The sequence below is a fragment of the Alosa alosa genome, chromosome 19, assembly GCF_017589495.1.
Source record: "Alosa alosa isolate M-15738 ecotype Scorff River chromosome 19, AALO_Geno_1.1, whole genome shotgun sequence".
Classification (NCBI taxonomy): Eukaryota; Metazoa; Chordata; class Actinopteri; order Clupeiformes; family Clupeidae; genus Alosa; species Alosa alosa.
The window spans coordinates 9,856,955-9,878,214 of record NC_063207.1 but is presented as its reverse complement, the minus strand read 5'-3'; the positions used below and the strand labels follow the sequence as shown (position 1 = coordinate 9,878,214).

Here is a 21,260-nt window from a genome sequence, read left to right as displayed (position 1 = left end):
GTGCTGCCATTTATCTGTGTGTTTCAGTGTTTATTTAAAACAAAAAACCCACAGGTGACAAATAGATCTGATGTAGATGACTAAATATTTTAGGGGTGTTTCCGAGATATTCTGTGCAAAACAAAGAACACTTTCATTACATCCAAATAAACTTAAAACCTTTTAACATCAGAGGTCCACCAATTGTACAACAACATAAAAATGAGACACGCAGGTGAGAATTTCACAATTGTATTACCAGATCGGACTAAAAATGAAGACTGGTCAACTGGGACTGTCAAACTATCATTCACCAGAAACAATATGTGGAATTCCACATGCTTAATGGATTTTTTTTATCTTTCTTGTACATGCGTGCAAGCGTGTGTGTGTGTGTATACTGCAAGCCATTACTGTATATTTGGCACTCTTTACATACCCTTCTTGTCTTACTTGCTTAAATTGTGATACTTGAGTGACTACAAAATGTGTATAATCATTGACACAACAGTGAACAGTTACAATACAGCTGTTTTGAGGGATAATCCATCAGCAAAAAAATGAATGATTATGTTCATGTTCAATGTTATGTTCAACAAAAATGTTGTTTATGAACAACATTTTTGAGATCCAGCAACAAAATATACTTAAATACCAATCAACAACATACAATACTTGGAATATAAATAAGATATTATTTACAGTTATTCACATGATAGTGAACAATTCAAACACATTACTTTATAAATATGTCATTTTTCTCTGGGAGGAGATTCTCTTTAATTTTAAAATGCAAAACAAGAATACCCTTTACATACAATTCTACCTATAGCATTCAACAACAGTGAGCATTTCTTTCACCCATGAACATGTTGACAAGAGCGACATAAGAACAGCCATCTGTGTAGTACAGCCCTCTGAGAGAAGTGGGCAAGTCCTCCTGGATTACCAGTGCCGCAAGGCCCACCGATTCCATTTCAAGCCATTATTTCCAGACAAACTCGGACTGTCAGTGGACACCGAAACCTCTACACTGGTGATCAGTGTCCATTGCCTCCTTCTGATATTATCCGATTGGGCTCAGTGAACCTGGCAGTGAGCAAGTAAAAGAGAGCTGGACCAGGTACAAGGGCCAATAAGGGCAGATCTTGTTCCAGTTTATCCAATCGGGAGATGGAGATAATGCCATAAGCGTGAAGCAGCCAATGACTGAACAGCACCACCAGCCTTTTCTTCTTAGCAACAAGGTTTTTGAATGACTGAAACAAAGAATAAATCTTTATTAATACAGAGAAAATTGCACAATATCACTAAAAGATTTACAATACTACATAACCTTTTTCCAGTTGTATTTCGATGACTTGCCTGTATTTCTGAAGCGGACATGTATACTGCCAATGTAACCAGAGACAACACAAGAATAATGTATGGAAAGGCATAATCTGAGGGGGAGAAAACAATGTCAGAGAGTTAATGAGGCTCATAAAAATGTCGTTGTCAACAGCTTAACTATTTCAACGTTTGAAGTCGAAAGCAATTCATTATGTCTGCAGAGTACATTGATTTCTGTAACTCATGCCCATCTACTAGCTACAGTAGATTAGATTAGATTAGATTCAACTTTATTGTCATTGTGCAGAGTACAAGTACAGAGACAACGAAATGCAGTTTGTGTCTAACCAGAAGTGCAAAAAAAGCAGCAGTACGTACAAAGCAGGCCTCCCCCCACAGCCTGCAGCACTGTGAGGATGGGGAAAAAGTAGAGAGCAGCATAGATGCTTTTGAAGCGGTCCGACTTGCCCAGCCCACAGGCAATCTTCTTCACCAGGAGTGGCCTCAGCATCATCATCAACACCAAGCAGAAAGCGTAGTAGATCAGCACTATTGTGTATCTGAAGTAAAGAGGAAACGTGTTAATGTTGACACTTCACATGGTTGATATGGGTGAAGTGTCTGGAAGGGTATAACACAAAGTTCAGTCTTTTCAGCTCCTTAAGAAGCTGTTCTGTGTTTTTCAACCTAGGGTCAATTGGGACCAAATGACATCAATTAGTCCAGTTTTGAGCAAGACTGGAAAATGCATTAATAACAAACAGCTATAGCCCGATGCTTATCACTAGCTATATGACTTGTGTGTACTTTCTCCTCACAACATGCAACAGCACTGCTATCAATGCTTTCTTTCAGGCCTTTACCACCAACAGGGAACTAGTTCTTTAACCAGTTCCATTCAGGATTCTTGGAACCTTGGAGCTATATAGCAAATCAGTTTTGGGTGGAACCATGTGCTTGGCTAGGTGTAACTTATATGCCTACGGGACTGAATTGAGTAGTCACATTATATAGCGGGGGAAATAAATATTGAACACGTCAACATCGGAAAAAAATTGGATCCAAAAAATCCAAACATTAATGTTCATAAGTAGAGTTATGAGTAAAAAAGTGGAATGCCACAGGAAAAAAGTATTGAACACGCCTACTGAAATTTCTTAAATACTTTGTGGAAACCTCTTTATTTGTAATGAGAGCTTCAAGGCATTTCCTCTATGACGAAACTAATCAGTCGCAGTATTCAGGTGTGATTTTGGCCCATTCTTTTAATCAGATAGTGTTTTAATATTGAAGATTCCAGGGGTCCCTCTTGTAAATCCTGAAACCAATTGAGAGTTTCCTTTGCTGAATGCTTTGGATCATTGTCCTGCTGGAAGGTCTAGCCATGTCTCATCCTCATTGTTCTGGTGGATAGCAAGATTCTCCCAGAAAAATGGCTCCATTCATCATTTCTTCAACTGTATGAAGTCTGCCAGTACCATGAGATGAAAAACAGCCCCACACCGTGATGCCTCCACCTCCAAACTTCACTGTTGGTATGGTATTTTTAGGGTGATGCACAGTGCAATTTCTCCTCCAAATATGGTGTGTAGTATGACATCCAAAGAGTTAAATTTTGCTCTCACCTGACCAGAATACTATTCTCTTTGTATTTCATAGGCTTGTCCAAATGTTGTGTAGCAAACTTTCAATGAGCTTCGACATGTTTTTCTTCAGTAATAGAGTCATGTGGGGTGAGTGTGCATAGAGGCCATGGCGGTGGAGTGCATTACCTATGATTTTCTCTGTAACAATTGAACCTGCTGCCTCCAAGTCTTTCTGGAGTGGTCCTTGGCTCTTAGGCTACACTTCTGACTTGCTGGTCAGAAATCTTGTGAGGAGATCCTGTGCATGGCCGATGATGCAGTAATGTTCCTTCCACTTGCAGATAATGGCTCCAATACTGCTTACTGGATGATTCTGAAGTTTTGAAATGCATCTGTAACCAGTTCCATTGATATGTTTTGCAACAATAATGTTGCAAAGGTCTTGGAAGAGCTCTTTGCTTTTACCCATCATGACTTGTTTCTCGTGTGACAACTTGGTAACGAAAAACCTTTTTATAGCTCATCAATATGTACTAACCCAGCTTACATTAATTTGCACAGATAATGTAGGAGGGATAATTACTTTCTAACTGTATAGATTCCAGCTCGTTCCTTGCCATTCCTTGCCTTTGTGTACTGTTTTTTCTTAGTGTGTTCAATACTTTTTCCCTGTGCCATTCCACTTTTTTACTCATACCTCTACTTAGGGACATTAATGTTTGGATTTTTTAATATGTGTGGATTATCTAAGTTAATACTAATGTCTGTAGAAAATTTTATGCAAATAGCCTCTCTGGAAGTATACTTACTGAAAAAAATGTTGACGTGTTCAATACTTATTTTCTCCACTGTATATTCAAACCCCAATCAGAGCAAAACATCTTAAACATAAAAATGTAAATATTTGAATTGATCAAATCAGCACTACTCACAGTGGGAAAACAGCCTCCTGGGTGCAGTGTAATGTAGTCACATAGTCTGGACTTGGGTTGTAAAGCATGGTATACCAATCAGAGAGCATCTGGACCCGGCAGGAGCGGATGGACAGTTGACCCACAGGGTCATTCACGAGCAGGGTCACCACTGCAGCCACACTGCACTCAAACAAGGCTGTGATATGCTGGAAAAGCGCACTGGAACTAAAGAATAGTGGAAAAGTCAATTCTGTCAAGTTGAAAAGTAGATCACTGTGCACAGAACAACACAAGTTATTTTTGTCCTTCTTGCTCACAGTGCCTGATAGCAGTGATATTAGTGTCTCAACCAGCCCTTCAATAATTTAGTAGGGGCAGAAATGCAGCAAACACTTTCAGAATGCCACCTTTGATGTGTCGCAGGCATTGACCTTTAGGATGGAGCTAGCATACCTTTTCTTTCCAGAGTACCACTCTATGAAGAACCAGTGTAGGACAAGAGGAAGCATCGCCATGAAGCCCAAATAGAGCCAGTCATACAGATCTGGAGTCTCGGTGCATTTCTCACATATCTTCTGCATATTTGTCCTCTCACCTCTTGGACATACCTTCCCATGCAAAAGATAAAGAAAAACAGTGTTGGGGTTCATTCACTATCCAGCAGTCTTGCTATTCATATTTCTTGTTCTTCAGACATTTGACAATAATCTTAAAGGCTGGAAAAATGCTTTGGGAAGAATACAAAGATATTTTCATTGAGATTAATTTAATGTATAAATAATAAATATAGTAGGACTTACACCACATTCTCCCTCAATTGACCCATTAAGAAGAATTTTCCCGCAGTAAAGACCCGGACAGGTCGAACTCATTGCAACAGCTGTCAGAGAAAAGTACGAGTAGAGCAAAATAGGGCGCACACGTTATAGATTTGGTAAGAAACACCTTTAGGTTTGTTTAAGAAAATGCTCATAATGTAGTGTTGATAGTCAGTGAGCTAGACATAACATTGCTAAACAAATTTCTCCAATAATGGCTTCAGAGATGTCATAGAAGTAACGTTACATGGTTGACGTTAGTGACTTCTGTTAACTCAGAGCTTGCTAATCAGCTGAATCCATACACCCCTTCACTGTAGGCCGAACTAACGTGACATTTAAAATATCAGAACTAGCATCATGTTATGATAAATTACAAACATGTCTTTGTGTGAAAGGTTATGTTTATATCCTGTATGTGTGTGTGTGTAGATACATTATATCCTGCGTACGTGCGTAACGTTAGCTATGCTATCGATAACGTTAACACTGAGCTTACGTTTGTTAGGCTTGATCTGTCGATTGGGCTAACAAGAAAATCTGGCGACACGCTATTCGTGAAAGACTGAATATATCATAATTGGAACATACCCATAATAAATGTTGCTATACATCCATAAGATGTTTAAGAGAATTCCTCTGGCATTTGGTCCACAACCATAGACGATACGATAACGAGTAACACCGGAAGACTTACTGATTCGAAGATTGCACTGGAATTGTAAAATGCAACTTTCAACTCAAATACGCCATCTGCTGTAGTGGGGTGAAAATACGCATCGGCTACTTATTAAACCGTTTTGACTTGATAAATTGCCAAGTATATTAAATTCGTTTTCAAAATTGTGAAAAAATGGGCGGTATTCTCTGGTCTCATGCTGTGGACAGGTCAGTAGCCTACTGAGGGACAGCACCTTACCCTTCTTAAGCATTAATTTCAAAAGTCCAAGATTTGCATACAAACAAGGAAACAGCCGTGTTTCAGGTCCTCGTTAGCTCTGTGGCCATGCACCAAACTCTTATTATAGGCCTACTCTTAAGGCAAGGTAAAAACAATGTTCTGTTCTATGTCTGCTTTAAAGGCACAGTAGAATTTAGTGTCATCTGGTGGTCCACAACCCTCTGCATTGCATCCAACTGCATGTCCAAGCGTATAGCATATAGGAGAAATTACAGTGGTGTTAGAACCCATTAAAACGCCGAAGGTTCTCTCTAGTGCTAGTGTTTTGGTTTGTCCATCCTACAGTACAAACACGGTACAAAATTATATTGAATCCTTTGAAGAGGAGGACCCAACCCATATGCAGAGACAAAGGGTTTGTCCTCTACAATAACACAATTCATACACAAGGTGGACAATGAAAATGAAACACCTGGTTTTAGACCACAATAATTTATGAGTGTGATTCTACTGCAGTCACAGCATCAATTTGTCTTAGGAATGACAGATAGTCCTACAGATTGTCCTGAACAGAAGCCAGGGGGATTCTGAGCCATTCCTCTTGCAGAATATTGGTGGCCAGGTCACAATATGATGGTTGTGGAGGAATTTTTTTCCAGACTTTCCAAAACACCTCCAAGTGGCTCAATAATAATATTTAGATCTGGTGACTGCACAGGCCATGGGAGATGTTCGACATCATTTTCATGTTCCTCAAACAATTCTGTCACCAATATTGCTGTATAGGTGAATTATCATCCTGATATACGGCACTACATTCAGTGTACAATGTTTGAACCATTGGGTGCACATGGTCCTCCAGAATTCAATAATTCGATAGTCATTGACAGTGACACCCATCTACAACCCCAAATCAGAAAAAGTTGGGACGTTGTGTAAAATGTGAATCTACAAATCTCTTAAACTCACATTTAGTTGCAAAAAGGACACAGACAACATATCAAATTGAAAATGACAAATGTTACTATTTCATGAAAAATATATGTTAATTTTGAATTTGATACCAGCAACATGTTTAAAAAAAAAGTTGGGACGGGGGTAACAAAATGCTGGAAAAGTTGTGTAATGACAAAGTAATGTTTCATCACTCTGTGTAAACCTGTGTGCACAAATGATGAAACAATGTAATTTTAATGCTTCTTAACATGAAATTGTGAATTATTTGGGGAGTTCATCATCTACAGGACATTATATTAACATTCAGAGAATCCACAGAAATCTTTGCAAACAAGGGAAAGAGCTGAAAAACAATATTGGATGCGGTCTTTTGGACCTCAGATGGCACTGCATCAAAATCAGACCTATTTCCAGACCTGTCATTGTATGGGCATAGGAAAACCTCTGATAACCATTGTCTATATGTGCACAGTTTGAAACTCAATTCAAAAACTGCAGCCAAAATTGTATTCAGACATGATACAGAAACTACAATCATTTTACCTGGGCCTGAGCTTGTTTAAAATGGACTGAGGTAACATTGAAAAAGGTCCTGTGGTTAGACCAATCAAAATTTGCCATTCTTTTTGGACATCATGGATTCATCTTGGCTAAAATTGGACAGGATAATTTGGCTTCTATTACAGTACATATGTAAGACTTTGCACTTTACCATTCAAACTAGGTCTAAGTGTTTTTCATTTGTCTTGACAGATCATTGTCCTTGTGCCACAGCATGTTCAGTGAATATTCCCTGACATTTTGTTATTTCGTTCCTGAAATTTAAGTGGAATTTATTACATGATAACTATAACAAATAAATTAAACGAAATATGTATTCTGCCCTACAAAGGCTAACTAAGTACATGGTCTGCTCTTCAATATGTTAAAATTTCATATGGCTACCTAAACATTTCTTAGCTAAATTTACATTTTTAGTTTGCAGTTTGTATAGAAAAGTAGAGTGAAACCAAGGCAGTGCAGTATCTGCCCTTACTGCCTTGATTTCACTTGCCATTACTGCATTCTGCCTTTGTTTCACTTGGCCTTACTCTAATAGTGTGTGTGTGTGTGTGTGTGTGTGTGTGTGTGTGTGTGTGTGTGTGTGTGTGTGTGTGTGCACAGGGACAGACTGGGACTAAAAAAGGCCCTGGACTTTCTTCTAAAAAGGCACACTACTATTCACACTCACACACACATTAGGTGTCTATCATGATACAGTCTCACAATATTAAATGCCAGTGAAAGTATCATATTCATTCAAAATAGTCAGTCAGATTTTACAAAAAGTAATTAACATATACTTTGACAAATATAAGCAGCAGTGTGCAAAGGTGTCAAAGGTTAGGTTTTGGTGTGCAGCAATGCAATATTGCTTGGCATGAAAGTCTACAAGAATACCCAATTGATTTTGTTCCATTTTTACATACATGTTTATAAATGACAGAGTTGCCATTGTTAAGGCATCAAGCAGCATATCTTCACTAAAAACCGAACATAACGCTTTTTAATTAGGCCTATATGAATTGTATTTCTGTTAGGATTGTCAGGAGATGCCTTATTAATTTAAAGTGCTCTAAGCGATGCTGGGTAACGTCACTTCTGTTGACGTTCAAACAAAACAGAAAGCTAGCTCGCTATCCTCCCCCTCCCTCTCGTGCAATTGAAACTCCCCTAAACGCGCATCTCGTCGGGTGATTTGCTGGAACAGTTTATTATGTTTTTATGGGCAAGGTTTGCCCAAGTTGTTTTGTGGCTGTTTTTGGAGCCTGGGTGTCCACAGAGATCGCGTTTTTTTGGTAGTCAGGACACAGGCAGCTAGCGGATGGTGAGGTGATGTTTGCTGTAAGTGACAAAAAATGTTTTAGCCTAAAAAACGTAGGCCTATGACATCGACCTTTAATGTCAAAAGTACCGTTTTACAGTAAAATGCATGTTTGTTCATCACATTGACAGCCGAGGGTATTTAAGATTTTTTTTCTATATGCTTGCATGCGTTACATGCGTAGGCTACAGCCACCGAAAATAAAGCAAATCTTCAGAAAGTGCGTAATTCTGAGGACCAAAGATCATCACTGGTGCCATGGCAACGGCTCTAAACGTCATGCAGAAGTGTAAATGCTTGGATTTGTACACCAAGCAGGCGGATAGGCTGTACAGCGCTCTACAGAAGTAGCATCTGGGAGGAGAGAACAAGCACTCAAAACCATGCCCGAATCTGGACACGTAGCCTAATGCAAACGACTCTTCGAAATGACGCCTTAGTAGTAGATTAACTATGTGACAGCCAAGTGGATTCGCTTTTACAATAAGACGCAACCTGTACGCAAAGTGTGTAGGCCATAGTATTGCCAAAGGGATGAATCCTCTCCTATTTCGTGGATGCTCCCTAACTGTATCCGATGGATTTCCCCAGGAACGCTGCCTCGCTCGGCACCAGCAACACCACTGTTGCGGACAACAATACTGGGACAGATTTCATGGAAGTGGTGACACTGAGCACGGTTCTGATCGGCTTTGGTACACCGAACAGCGTCAGGAACTACACGAGTTCAGGCGCACACATCCAACCACACACCCCCGTGAGGAGTACCGAGGGGAATTCGGTCCTCCGTGGTATAGCTGTAGCCGTGCAAGCGCTGTTGCTCCTTATCATTTTCCTTCTCTCCAGTTTGGGTAACTCTGCAGTGGTCGTAGTTATAATCAAACATAGACAACTGAGGACCGTGACTAATGCGTTCATCATGTCTCTCTCCCTATCTGATTTGCTGACGGCCATTCTTTGTTTACCTTTTTCCTTTGTGATGCTTTTTAGTAAAGATGGCATGTGGATGTTTGGGGACCGTTTCTGCATTGCAAATGGTTTTTTCAACACTTGCTTCGGCATTATCTCTACCCTTACGATGACGCTCATCTCATTTGACAGATACTATGCCATTGTGCGACAGCCACAAGAAAAGATAGGCAGGCGGAAGGCCATTCAGCTGTTGGTAGCTGTGTGGTTGTCGGCGGTAATTTTCTCCATCCCCTGGTACCTGGTATTACGAACATCAGAGCAGCTGATGGTTCACAAGAGGGGCTTCTACCATTGCATGTATGTGTTCCACTCGGGCACATCTCGAATGGGAACTACTTACAGCATATCTCTCATTGTGGTGTGCTACCTCTTCCCCTTCGCCCTCATGTGTTTTTGTCACTACAACATCTGTAAAACGGTCCGCTTGTCGGAGATAAGGGTGCGGCCAGTGACCACGTACGCACACCTGCTCCGCTTTTACAGTGAAATGCGCACGGCCACCACTGTGCTCATTATGATCGTGTTCATCATCTTTTGCTGGGGTCCATACTGTCTCATGGGAATCATCACCGCCTTGGGCAATTATTCGTTCAACCCGGCCATGGACACGGTCGCCATCTGGATGGCCTGGGCGAACGGTGCCATAAACCCGTTGATATATGTCATGCGGAACCCTAACATATCCTTGCTGCTGGGTCGAAGTCGAGGGGAGGGCTACAGGACTAGAAACATAGCTGCGTATCTGTCAACCCAAACACAGAGCCGTGAGGTCAGAACGAGAGCAGATCGGATTCGGGACAGATACGTGAGTAGGCACGGAGCCAACAGCAGGCTCTCCTCCTCGAGCCCGGCGAACGGGGGAGAGATTGCCATGTGGGCCTGCAAAAATCCAGCCGTGTTCTTCTGTCGAGACGGCCAACCTGACACTGTGTCCGAACCAGCAGTGCCCAAAGTGGAGACCGCTGACACAAGTCTGTAGCCTAATGAAACAATTACAATTTATGTCGTTGACTGTCTGTTTACATTTATCAAAATGGCCAACATTGAATTTACTACTTTTAGCCAATCCCAGAAGCTGGACTGAAGTGACTTGAATTAACTTTAAGATGACTGTGCCAAACAATGAACAAATCAACAATTTAGCATGTATTTCATTGGTAACTGTTTATCACTCGATATATTTTTGTGACGTGCCAATAGGTGGTTAGGGATTGGATCCCCCAGCACTGTGAACTGAAGAGTTAGTTAGCAATGTCCAAATATAATAAAGCCTTGAAAAGATAAGGAGAGGTAGCCTACAGGTTTTTTAAACATGCCTTAGTAACTTGTTTCCAACTGTGTGTGTCATATTAGCTTCTGGTTCCTGATAAGGTCAAAATCAAGCAGGTATTTAGTTATCAAATTCATCACACCCATGTAATTTCCAGTGTGCTGAATTCACATCAAATTATTGTCCAGGGGGAAAAAAAAGCCAAGTATCAAAACATGTTATGTGAGATATAACACCAAAACTGACCATCCCCATAACCCTGTAGTTTATTTGAAATGCTTGTGAATGAATTGGGTTACATGTTTACCTCTTACACGATTGGTGACCTCTTTGTGTAGAGGATTTTGTTGACAGTGCTGTGATTCATAATTGATCAAAGTCATAGGACTAAAATCTGACCATGGATTTTGATGACATGTAGGCCTACTCACTCACAATGCATGTCATAATTGCAACACCACAGCCTTTCCTCACATTAGCCAATGGATCTGCTACAAATGAATTTGTGCAACTATGTAAATGTATACTCTTTCACTGACAGTTTTGAACGAAGAACAGCCAAGTAACGAGCTAGAACTGCTTGTTCCTGTATGTAACACAGAGGACAAATTATGCAAATACCAGTGTTCAATTTAATGAGAAATTATCAGCATTTCAAATAACACAAAGCTGGACAAAGCAGCAATAACAGACAGTGAAAAAGTATCACCTACACAGCTTGTAGGAAATCTGCAGAGGAGACCAGAAAAGGGGACTGTTTTCAATGCAAGGGTGCCATGTAAGAAGTGACATGTTATTTTTCATTAACATTATTTGTAAGCATTGTCTTCAAGGGAAACACAGTATTTCTCATGCAGAATCAAACAAAAAAGCACATAATTTTCTTAACATTTGAACTGCTCTTAAAGTTAGAATTTTGCATACATAATATGTATATGTTGAACAATTATATAAAATCCTATTTTATTGCTTGCTGTTTAATTAATTGATTGACTTTGTCTAATTAAACAATATGATTTATGTTTTTAAGGTAATTAAACAGAATTGAACATGAAATCAATAAATGCAATCCTTGCACTTCTTTATAGCTCTCTGCGTACCCCTGTAATCTAATGGCAGCTTTGTTAAAGCAGCAGCGTTTGGGTTTAAACCGAGCAGGATGCATGATGCCTAACGTTCAATCAGTCCAGTGAATTGGCACTGATAAAAGTCACTGATAAAACGTCCGACTGCTGTTTGTAGGTGATACTATACTAAGCGTTTATTAGATTTTTACAAGGTGTTAACATCTTGCACATCCGGGGAACAAGATGTGTCATAATCTGTTCTTCACATGACCCAGGGCCACGATCCCCGGAGTGTGGGGTGGGCTGCTTAAGTGGAGAATAGAAACACAACAGGTGGGGCGCGACAGACAGGAGGACATTTGTCTTTTTGTGCCTGTCTTTATTGACAATACAGATCATAAACTCAAAACAAAACATCCACGCACAAACAAACATTAACAGGCCTATGGATCATTCTGTGCAAATCAGATAAGGTTGTTGCTGCACCGTCTCAGATTTTGTTAATACCATAACTATATCAAGAATGGGTCCCAAAACCAAGGCCTGTAACATATTTCTGTTCAAATCCTGTGTCTTCATATTACAGTATTTTCAGCCCTTGAAAATACTTTAGTTTTACAGCCTGAAAACTATATTGTCTGGTAAGCAATAATTGGGCATTAATATAATGACAAGTATTATTCATTATTATTCATAGAAAGACAAACATGTTCTCAGTTAGCCTAGAAATCTAGACGCGCCCCTAGCGGAAGCAAATTACATTTGCTGCCAGAGCTAGTCTAGCAACTCTCCGTTGGCTTGTGAGCTCCAGAAATCGAAACGTAATCAGGCCAATGAAATCGTGTATAGAGTCGTTAGGTGGGCTTAACATAATGATTGATGGCAGAGTTGCAACGGTTTGGCTTGAATTCCCTGCTACTTGAAAACAAATAAGATGGATGTTGCTGCTAGCAAACAGTGTGACACGAGTTAAGCTTTTATTAAGTTGGCAAACGTTTGAACTAGCCAACTAGCTCTGCTGGTGGGAAACACATGGGACTCATAGCGCTGCCGCTGTCCTATTGCATGCAGAGGGAATTTGAAAGACAACTGATTATCCCGCCCCTCGGACTGAGCACTGCGAACGGTGAGTTTCCAGACCCTACATTTTAATGTGGGTCTGGCTCGTCAGGCTAGTTCTCAGTATGACTGAACCATTAAAAGAGTGCAAAAAGAGTGACATTTAAGGTGCTCTAAATGATGTTATGCGCTTTCTAGTTAAAACATACAGCAAACATCATCTTGCCATCCGTTGAATACACTGTAAAAAAACAACTCTCTGTGGACAGCCCAGGCTCCATAAAGCCTGGACCATAAAAATATAAACTGTTCCAGCCAATCACCGACGAGTTGCACCTTTAGGAGAGTTTCAATTGTATGGGAGGGAGGTGGAGGGAGTAGCGAGCTAGCTCTCTGTTTTGGTTGAATGTCAACAGATGTGACTTTACCCAACATCGCTTAGAGCACCTTTAATATCTTCATGTGCATTTGTTGCAGAGACCTCAAATATTTGCTCAACATTAATAAAGTATTGAATGTGCAGACAAAACAATGATTGGTGCCATGTCGATACAAAAAAAAATGAGTTTACAATGCCCTCAATATCACCAGTTTTGCACTTTTTTTCCATATCTAGGGCCTTATATAAAACTAATGGGCATGCAGTACAAACTTTTAATGGTCCAATCATACCAAGAACATGTTTATTTTCCACCCTACAAAGTTTGGGCAGGCTAGGAAATATACTTTTCAAGATATTAATGCCCAAACATGGCCTCCAAGATAAGGCCTTTCTGAGAGTGTAAAAATGATACAAAATCAAGGGTGAAAAAATGCATGAAAACATTGTAATTTAACAAAAATATTTTACAGGTTTTAGTTTTGGGAATGACCCCTATAGATACATTAAAATGTCCGATCAAGGAGACTGGGAGGAGAATGGAATGTGGAACATAGAGTGGAAATAATGTTTTAACCATAGACTATATAAAATAGGTTTTAACCTCTTTTTGTTGGGGAGATTGGGGACAGGTGGGTCTTGAACCCCCCACCCCTCACCCCATGCCTCATCAGAAACCCATCACTTTTGGTGTCATGATCACAAGACCTTTTTATGGAAAATAATGACAAGTTGGGAATGCAACAACATGTGTGACATTCATTTTAGAATTCTTATTCATTTTCTAAAATCATTCTCTAAAATGATTTCTGTGATATGACGAGTCATGTACCACATAACACAACTAGAAGTAATGCTTGGCTGCTGCACAAGATGTAATAGTAAATGGACAACTCAGATAATGTTTCACTGCTCCAAGAGTACCTACATAAACAATAGAAATACATATGAATTTGTGCGAACAGAGAAGGTAATGTGTGAGTCAATACATGCTTCAGAAGTCTGTACACTTCTTGAGTCTTTTCCCTTTTCTGTGTTTTTATTTTGTCACGTTGGCTGAAAAACGTTTTGACCTTTCAGTCTTCCTCAGGTTCGGTCTGTTGAAGGTCAAGAGGTCGAAATGTTCGGCCAGCATGACAAAATAAAACACAAAAAAGGAAAAGATTCAATAAGTGTGCAGACTTTTGGAGTTTCTTCTGTCCTGCACCTGGGATGTGCACAATGACCTCCCTAACCTGATGTGAACTGAGTTATTGTCATATCATATTTTTTTGGTTTGTATGTGGTCACATAGTGTGATCAGGGGCAGCCACAGAGATTGTTTAAAAACTTGGTTGAAACATTTATGCGTACCTCTACATCTTACCAAAAGTATCTCGCTTTTGAAATAATTATTTTTTTGTCCAGTTTCACCACTTTGTTCACCATTTTGTTGGAGAGAAAACTGATTTATTTAAAGCTGTGTGCAATACTGCTGTTAAGTGACGGTGCATAATGGCCACTAGATGGCATCATAGTACCCGAGTGTGCAGAGCCAGCTGTGCGAACGTGCATAAAGTAGTTGGACAGAAAAACTTATTTAAAAAAATTAATGACCAGTCCCAACACTGTAGAACCTCCAGATTTATTTATGCATCACCAACCTCACATGAAAAAAGCCATCTTAAATAAAAAAGAAAAAAAGTTATGTAGAAAGAGCCCACATACATAAACTTATCACAAATGGGAGAAGAACAAAATAAAGGAAATATTATTTGAAAGCATAAGAAATAGAAATAAAATGAAGTCAAAAGGGATTCTGATCAACAGGAGATAGTCAGGCAAGGGTGCGAACAAGAGGATATGCATGAATGAGCATATGTACATATGTACATACATACACACAAACATTCAGAGGAATAACACACATAATACAAGGACAACTGTTCTCTTTTTCACTCATGGATGCATAGATTTTGACAAAATAATATACACAGTGTTTCATTTGGAGGAGCTAGTGACTGTTTTTTTTTTGGTAACCATCAGAAATACGTCAAAACTGTACAAACCCATTACATGATAGTCGTAAACCCCCCCCACGTCCCCGCCATGCCCTTCCCCCTCTCTATACACTTCATGTTTGACAACTTTGTCTGCTTCATTGCCTTCTTCAGATAGGAATGCATATATTTTTACTATTCAGGTGATATTGCCTCTGTAAATATTTATACTGTAAAAGCTCAGTAGGAAAAAAACGGTTTGAAAGAATAATATAAACGCCATATCAATTTCTTACGTTGTGCTTTAAAATGGCATTACACAGGCAGATCGTTAAAGACAGTGCCCTCAGAAAGAAAAAAGATACTTAGCATCTGCTGGTGGGAGGTCTATTAACTGAGTATACTGTTTATAATTTAAGAGAGGGTGCAGTGAATGGAGATGATTTAGTATACTGTGTGTTGACTCATGTGCTTGACAAGTAGCATGTTTTGGCAGTACACACAGTGTTTGTGTGGTCTTGTTATAGGAACAGTACTGAGATGGTCTCTGCGGGGGTCATCTGAAGTGCATCAGCTCCGCGGCCGGTTTTTGGTTGCGTTCACCTCTGTGTGAAACAACGGTTAATCCCCACTTCATGTGGCCACTGTGCGGACGTGGAGACTGACTGCACGGGTTTGTTTGGGAAACTGAGATTAGACAAACCAGACTCGCTTAGCGCATAAGCCCTGGTCCACTTCGTACAACAACACACACACAGATTGGCCATAACGTAACAATTGTAAAAAGTTTTAACCTTCCACTCGTTATAAATACAAAAAAGAAGACATATGCAAGTGTCTGTGTCTGTGTGTGTGTGTGTGTGTGTGTGTGTATGTGTGTGTGTGTGTGTGAGTGTGTGTGTGTGTGTGTGTGTGTGTGTGTGTGTATGTGTGTGTGTGTGAGTGTGTTTTGCTGTGATCTCTAGCTTATGTTCTGTGTCATTCATCAGGGTTCATCAGGTCCAAGCTGAGTGTCATATTATGATGATGGCACAGCATGAAGTAACATGTTTCGGTTCAAACAAAGTGTGCCAGTGCGCATCCCCCATGCAAAAAACTGCAGAATATACATTTAGAATCAGTATCATTATTATAAAAGTATTTTCAAAAGTATTACAAAAGTGGGTGTTTGGCAGCCAGCACAGGTAGTAGCTAGAGTGTCTCTCTCTAGATTCTTTTTGACTCTTCTTCTTCTTCTTCTTCATCTGTATCCCAGAAAGAGTGGCCAGAAGATCTTACATGTTGTGCATTAAGTACAAGTGGTCAAAAGCATTGTCCTCTCTCACTCTCTCTCACTTGCTCTCTCTCTCCCGTGTCGATTGTTCCTGTTCTCATGCGTCTGTCGTGGGGAAATTTGTTGCCAAAAGGAGGTTACTGGGATTAACAAAAAAAAAAAAAAAAAAAAAAACGTAGGGGGGAATGGCGTGATCTGGTGATCTTCCACCAGAGGGCAGTAGAGAAAAAGCATTCCATCTCTCTCACTCACACAGACACACACACACACACACACACACACACACACACACACACACACACACAAAAAAGCACACGTCTACGTGGGGGCAGTCTCTTTTAAATGTTGAGCTTGGTGATGGGCCTCTCACGGCCGTTCTCTGCGTTGGGGTTGTTAGGCCGCTTGCGGTTGCGCTTCATCTTGGACAGGTCCTTGTCGAAGACCTCGCCCGAGCGCAGCGCCGACACCAGGTCGTCAAACTCGCCGTCCTCCTCGCAGTTCTCCTTGGCTTTGCGGGCCTTACGCTCTTTGTCCCTCTGCTCCTTCAACTACAGAGTCAGAGAGAGAGAGAGAGAGGGAAAGAGAGATAGAGAGGGAGAGAGAGATAGGGAGGGAAAGAGAGAGAGAGAGGGAAAGAGAGATAGGGAGGGAGAGAGAGAGCGAGAGAGAGAGAGAGAGAGAGAGAGAGAGAGAGAGAGAGAGAGAGAGAGGGGAGAGAGAGATAGGGAGGGATAGAGAGGCAGAGAGAGGGGGGGGCAGAGAGAGAGATGAAGAGAAGAGGGATGCAGAGAGAGAGAAAGAGATAGAGACAGAGGCAAAGAGAGAGAGAGTGAGAGAGAGGGAGGTATGGGGAGTATTCAGTAAATACATTCCATCTTACATTTCATCAAACTATATTCATACTAAGGAGGCTGAGACTCTATCAGCGTTGTTGGGTATAGTTATGTGAATTATACAAGCAAAAACGTTAGTCTAAAATAAATCTAGGCAATGCACAAGAAATAGCGAACGAGTGTGTGGGCGTGAGTGCATAGGGGGAGGGGAGGGGGGCTTTGATCTGCCACAGCAGTGAGCATTTCTCTTCAGGCGTTTTGTATACTGCAACAGGCTCGCTATTTGGGTCAACCAATGAAGCTGAGTGCTGGAAATGTAAAGCTCCACTGAACACTGTTCAGATCGGTCCAGAGAGCTGCGATATGAAGAGGAGGATGCTCCTTACCTGAGCCTCCAGTCGTGCCCTCCTCTCCTCCTCCTCCTTGCGCCTGCGCATGTTCTCGTTGTCCTGCTTGGCTTCGGAGAAAGACTGCAGGAACTGGTCAAAGATCCCGAAGAACTCGTCCGGCTGCAGGCGGGACGGGTCCTCGCCAAAGTGGGTGACCGACTTCTGGAACTAAGGGGTCAAACGAAAGGTCGGAGGTCACTAGAAGGTCACATGTCTCAATATGGCGTTTGCCAGATGACAGATTACGATACTGAGGAGCAGTGCAGGTGCTCTGTTATGATTGATGTGCTACAGGTGCTTATTTAATGTGAGCTAATACTCTGACAATCTATGTTTCTTCAAGCACACACGTATACTTTATGAACATTATATACTGCCATTTCCTTCTTTTTCCCATTACCAATGGTAACCTGAAACATAAATTATCCCGTGACATTACTGAGCCATCTGATAGACTCCACAGGGCACTATAAGACTATTAGAGCAGCCTTAAAACCCTTTTCAAAAGAAACCCACCTTTGAAAGCGATACGCCTGGTCTACCTCAGTTAAATTTTAACTGAGCCTTTTTTTTTTTTTTTTTTTTTCAAAACAGTGGCTTCAGTGTCCACAGGCCTTACGGCACCCTCATACGTACTTATATTGTGCAAGCTCAGGTGATTTAACCCTTACACTGTAAAATGCATACAACCACATGAGGGCGGGGCCAATGGGTAATTCCAAACTCTTTAGAGGGGAGACTTCAAAAGCGGCCACTGCGCTAACGTCAACGCAGTGTTACCGCATCCACATGGGCACCAGGTTTGAGTTAGGCACAAGTCTACACTTCAAGGCTCCCATAAAAACTTTTAAGGCTTGCCGCTGCCGCCACTGTCTACTGGCCTCCCCTGACCTCCCGGGGGTTCATAGGGATGTTCTGCGGCCGCAGGCCTCCTGGGGTGACTCACCAGCTCCTTGGCCTCCTGCAGAGAGTCCTCCACGTCGGAGAAGCTGAAGCCGGCCACTGTGATGAACTGGCTGACCACCGACACAAACTTGTCGTTGGAGTTCTGGGGGCGACTCCTCTGGTACTGCAGCTCCTGGGGAACACCGAGGGAAAGCGCTTTACCCACGACCAATAAAACAGTCTGCACGATAGCACGACACAGCCAACAGCAGCTGCTGGAGTCCTACTTTATTATACATACGTAATATCCAGTACGTATCAAGTGCCATTTGCCCACATTCTATGGACATGTACATTCATTGTAATGCCCAATAACTGCAACACATAACAAAAGAATGTATAGAGGTTGATCAAATTGTAAGAGGTACTCCACACAGACACATTTCCCTTGCTCTTTAGAACGTTTTTTTTTGGAAGCAAACACTAGCTGATTAGCTTGGGGCATTCACAGATCATTCTCCTTCCGAGCTCTGAGAGGGGATGTAAGGAGGGAGACACACTCACAGTTTCCACACTCTTCAAGCCACTGCGTATGTTATTGATCTCCTTCTCCATCTCCGTCATGCTGAGAGAGAGAGAGAGAGAGAGAGAGAGAAAGAGAGGAAGACAGGAGGGAAGGAGAGGAGAAGGAGAAGTTAGGAGACAGGAGGTGGAAGACACAAGTGGGAGAAGAAGAGAGAGAAGAAAGGAGGAGAGAGAGAGAGAGAGAGAGTGAACACAGTTCCATTAAACGGAACAAATGTCCTTCCTGGCTTTAAGTCCTCTGTGCTTTGATCGTCATCACTAATCCATAAAAATCTAACATTTTAAATCAATGACAGTTCATTTTACCCCTTTTGTTCCCCGACAGTAAGGAAATAAATAATGTGACTATCATGGGGTTATATGAGAGTTTTGACTTTATAGGTTGGTCCGAACCAAGTGTTTCATGTCCAGTTGTTCTTACTTGACTTTGGCAGCTTCTGGAACGTTCTGTAGCTCTTCATGGAGCACAGCCACTTTAGGGTACTTCTGCTCCAGGATGGTGATCAGGTAGTGCAGGAGGGTGATGTTCCTGAGTACCACAGATATGGAGAATGACTTTAAAAAAAGACACCCGTGCACATGAACACACACAAACACACAAACCCTGCAGTGTGTCACATTATAATCAACTCCCAACACCACACTTTCTCTACACTGATGCAGTATCACAAGCTAAAAGATTATTCTCCTCACTTGTCGATGCTAGACTTGGTGTCTGCTATCTTGTTGAGGGAGGAGACTTTGAAGCCGTAGGCATTCCCCCGTTGTCCTTTGTTCATGTAGTTTCCAAAGGCAAGCACCACCTCCAAGAGCTGCCGCAGGTTGCGGCTATTCAGGACCTCTTTGGAGGCCTTGGAAAGTGCTGGCAGAGATGGAAAAACACAATGTTTTACAGTCTTTCCTTTAATAAAAAATACAACAAAAAATACAACAATAAACCAACATGGGCAAAAAGTGCTGCTCGGGTTAAAATGGCTTGTGCTTTATGCATTTGTTCCTTAAAAAATACTGATAAACATCTGAAAATATAGATATGTACAGACTTTCCATCAATAAAAAGATACAATAAAACAGGAAAACCAAGGCGCTGTTCTCAAACCACACAGAGGACTCTTGTGTGTGTGTACAGTAGGTATTCCATTCAGTATGAGTCACGGGCTGCTCTGTGGTCTGCATAGATTATTCAAATAAACTGTAAACAGTGGGGTCTCTATAGTTACGGGTGTCTCTGTCAATAATGGACTGATTTAGCAGTTTGTTTTCACTGCATAATGTTTGGCCATACCTTCGATTTTTGGTTTGACCTCGGCGATCCTTTCTGCAAACTTCTTCTTGAAGTAGAGGGACTGCAGTCTTTGCTGGTAGTGATCAATTCTGCCCACACAAACAGATGACCACACACACGCACACACACGCACACACACACACACACACACACACACACACACACACACACACACACACACACACACACACCATGGTCATCAAAAGAAAACTATGACTAATGGTTCACAGACCTATGACGTGGATAATAGGGTGGCAACTCAATCAGCAAGACTATATTTGGGGTGCGATAATGACATTAGATGATGTAGAGGTCTTTATCACGTGCTAAAACCCTTTACTAACAAGTCGGTTGGTACTATAAACTCAGAACATCCCTGCAGTCATCCGCCATATCCATCAGAACAGCCTGGTTTCCATAGCTTCATTGTTTTCACACAGCAACAACATCACAAGAGCTATCTATTCCTGGAAGGAAGTCTCCCAACTCCATATAAAACACATCAGTAACAGTTCCAATCCACCACCTGCAAGTTGTTTGTGTCAGCTCTCGTGAACAGTTATCTACATCTTTCACTACTGTTGCCATTCATATGAGCTTATCTGATGGTTGAGTCAATCACTGGATTCTCTGATGAAGAACAGACTATTTGATAATGGTTTAGTTTGATTTACATTTGATGGTCACAATTAGCTAGTGAGGTGACCAATCACTATTCAACAGATGTATCACTTGTTCACTATGAAATGATAGCTATCCCAAAGGTCTAGTGAAGTGACCGTTGGAGTCTTGAGTCACAAAATCCTTCCTGTCCCACAAACACAATAACAAGTACTCTACCCTTTCCTTGACATGTTGAGTCATAAGCCCCCCCACCTCCACCCAACTTCAACCAACCCCAACCCTAACCCACCACCCCACCTCCTGCCCCCT

At 41.3% G+C, this 21,260-nt stretch overlaps 3 protein-coding genes across 6 annotated transcripts in view; 1 reads left to right on the top strand and 2 right to left on the bottom strand.

Annotated features, from left to right (window-relative positions):
• Nucleotides 1–9: 9 nt before the first annotated feature.
• LOC125284617 (jnk1/mapk8 associated membrane protein) lies at nucleotides 10–5,346 on the bottom strand. Its single transcript, XM_048228633.1, has 7 exons — nucleotides 5,221–5,346; nucleotides 4,612–4,691; nucleotides 4,265–4,419; nucleotides 3,830–4,036; nucleotides 1,690–1,871; nucleotides 1,345–1,421; nucleotides 10–1,238 (listed from the first exon to the last, which is right to left on the bottom strand). The coding sequence occupies exons 1-7, from the start codon at nucleotides 5,222–5,224 to the stop codon at nucleotides 1,020–1,022; spliced, it is 924 nt and encodes a 307-aa protein (XP_048084590.1). The 5' UTR covers nucleotides 5,225–5,346; the 3' UTR covers nucleotides 10–1,019.
• A 3,311-nt stretch (nucleotides 5,347–8,657) lies between these two features.
• Nucleotides 8,658–11,592, top strand: LOC125284202 (G-protein coupled receptor 135). The gene has a single exon (XM_048228034.1). It carries the CDS (start codon nucleotides 8,929–8,931, stop codon nucleotides 10,300–10,302), a length of 1,374 nt encoding a protein of 457 aa, XP_048083991.1. The 5' UTR covers nucleotides 8,658–8,928; the 3' UTR covers nucleotides 10,303–11,592.
• Nucleotides 11,593–14,703: 3,111 nt separating this feature from the next.
• daam1a (dishevelled associated activator of morphogenesis 1a) overlaps nucleotides 14,704–21,260 on the bottom strand; it is a 69,217-nt gene continuing 62,660 nt past the window's right edge. For all 4 annotated transcript variants that reach the window (XM_048227421.1, XM_048227422.1, XM_048227420.1 and 1 more), the window contains 7 exons: nucleotides 20,328–20,416; nucleotides 19,736–19,904; nucleotides 19,464–19,571; nucleotides 19,022–19,082; nucleotides 18,519–18,650; nucleotides 17,570–17,740; nucleotides 14,704–16,898 (listed from right to left, as the gene is read on the bottom strand). In XM_048227421.1, the coding sequence (XP_048083378.1) occupies nucleotides 16,689–16,898; nucleotides 17,570–17,740; nucleotides 18,519–18,650; nucleotides 19,022–19,082; nucleotides 19,464–19,571; nucleotides 19,736–19,904; nucleotides 20,328–20,416 (940 nt within the window). In that variant the 3' untranslated portion in view covers nucleotides 14,704–16,688. The remainder of the gene's footprint in view (nucleotides 16,899–17,569; nucleotides 17,741–18,518; nucleotides 18,651–19,021; nucleotides 19,083–19,463; nucleotides 19,572–19,735; nucleotides 19,905–20,327; nucleotides 20,417–21,260) is intronic.

Coding starts and splice junctions, on each gene's coding strand:
- LOC125284617 (XM_048228633.1), bottom strand. Junction 1,872..3,829: donor CAGGAGGCTGTTTTCCCACT/GTGAGTAGTGCT, acceptor TCTTTACTTCAG/ATACACAATAGTGCTGATCT. Junction 1,422..1,689: donor TGTGGGGGGAGGCCTGCTTT/GTACGTACTGCT, acceptor TCTCCCCCTCAG/ATTATGCCTTTCCATACATT.
- LOC125284202 (XM_048228034.1), top strand. CDS start 8,929: ATGGATTTCCCCAGGAACGCTGCCTCGCTCGGCACCAGCAACACCACT.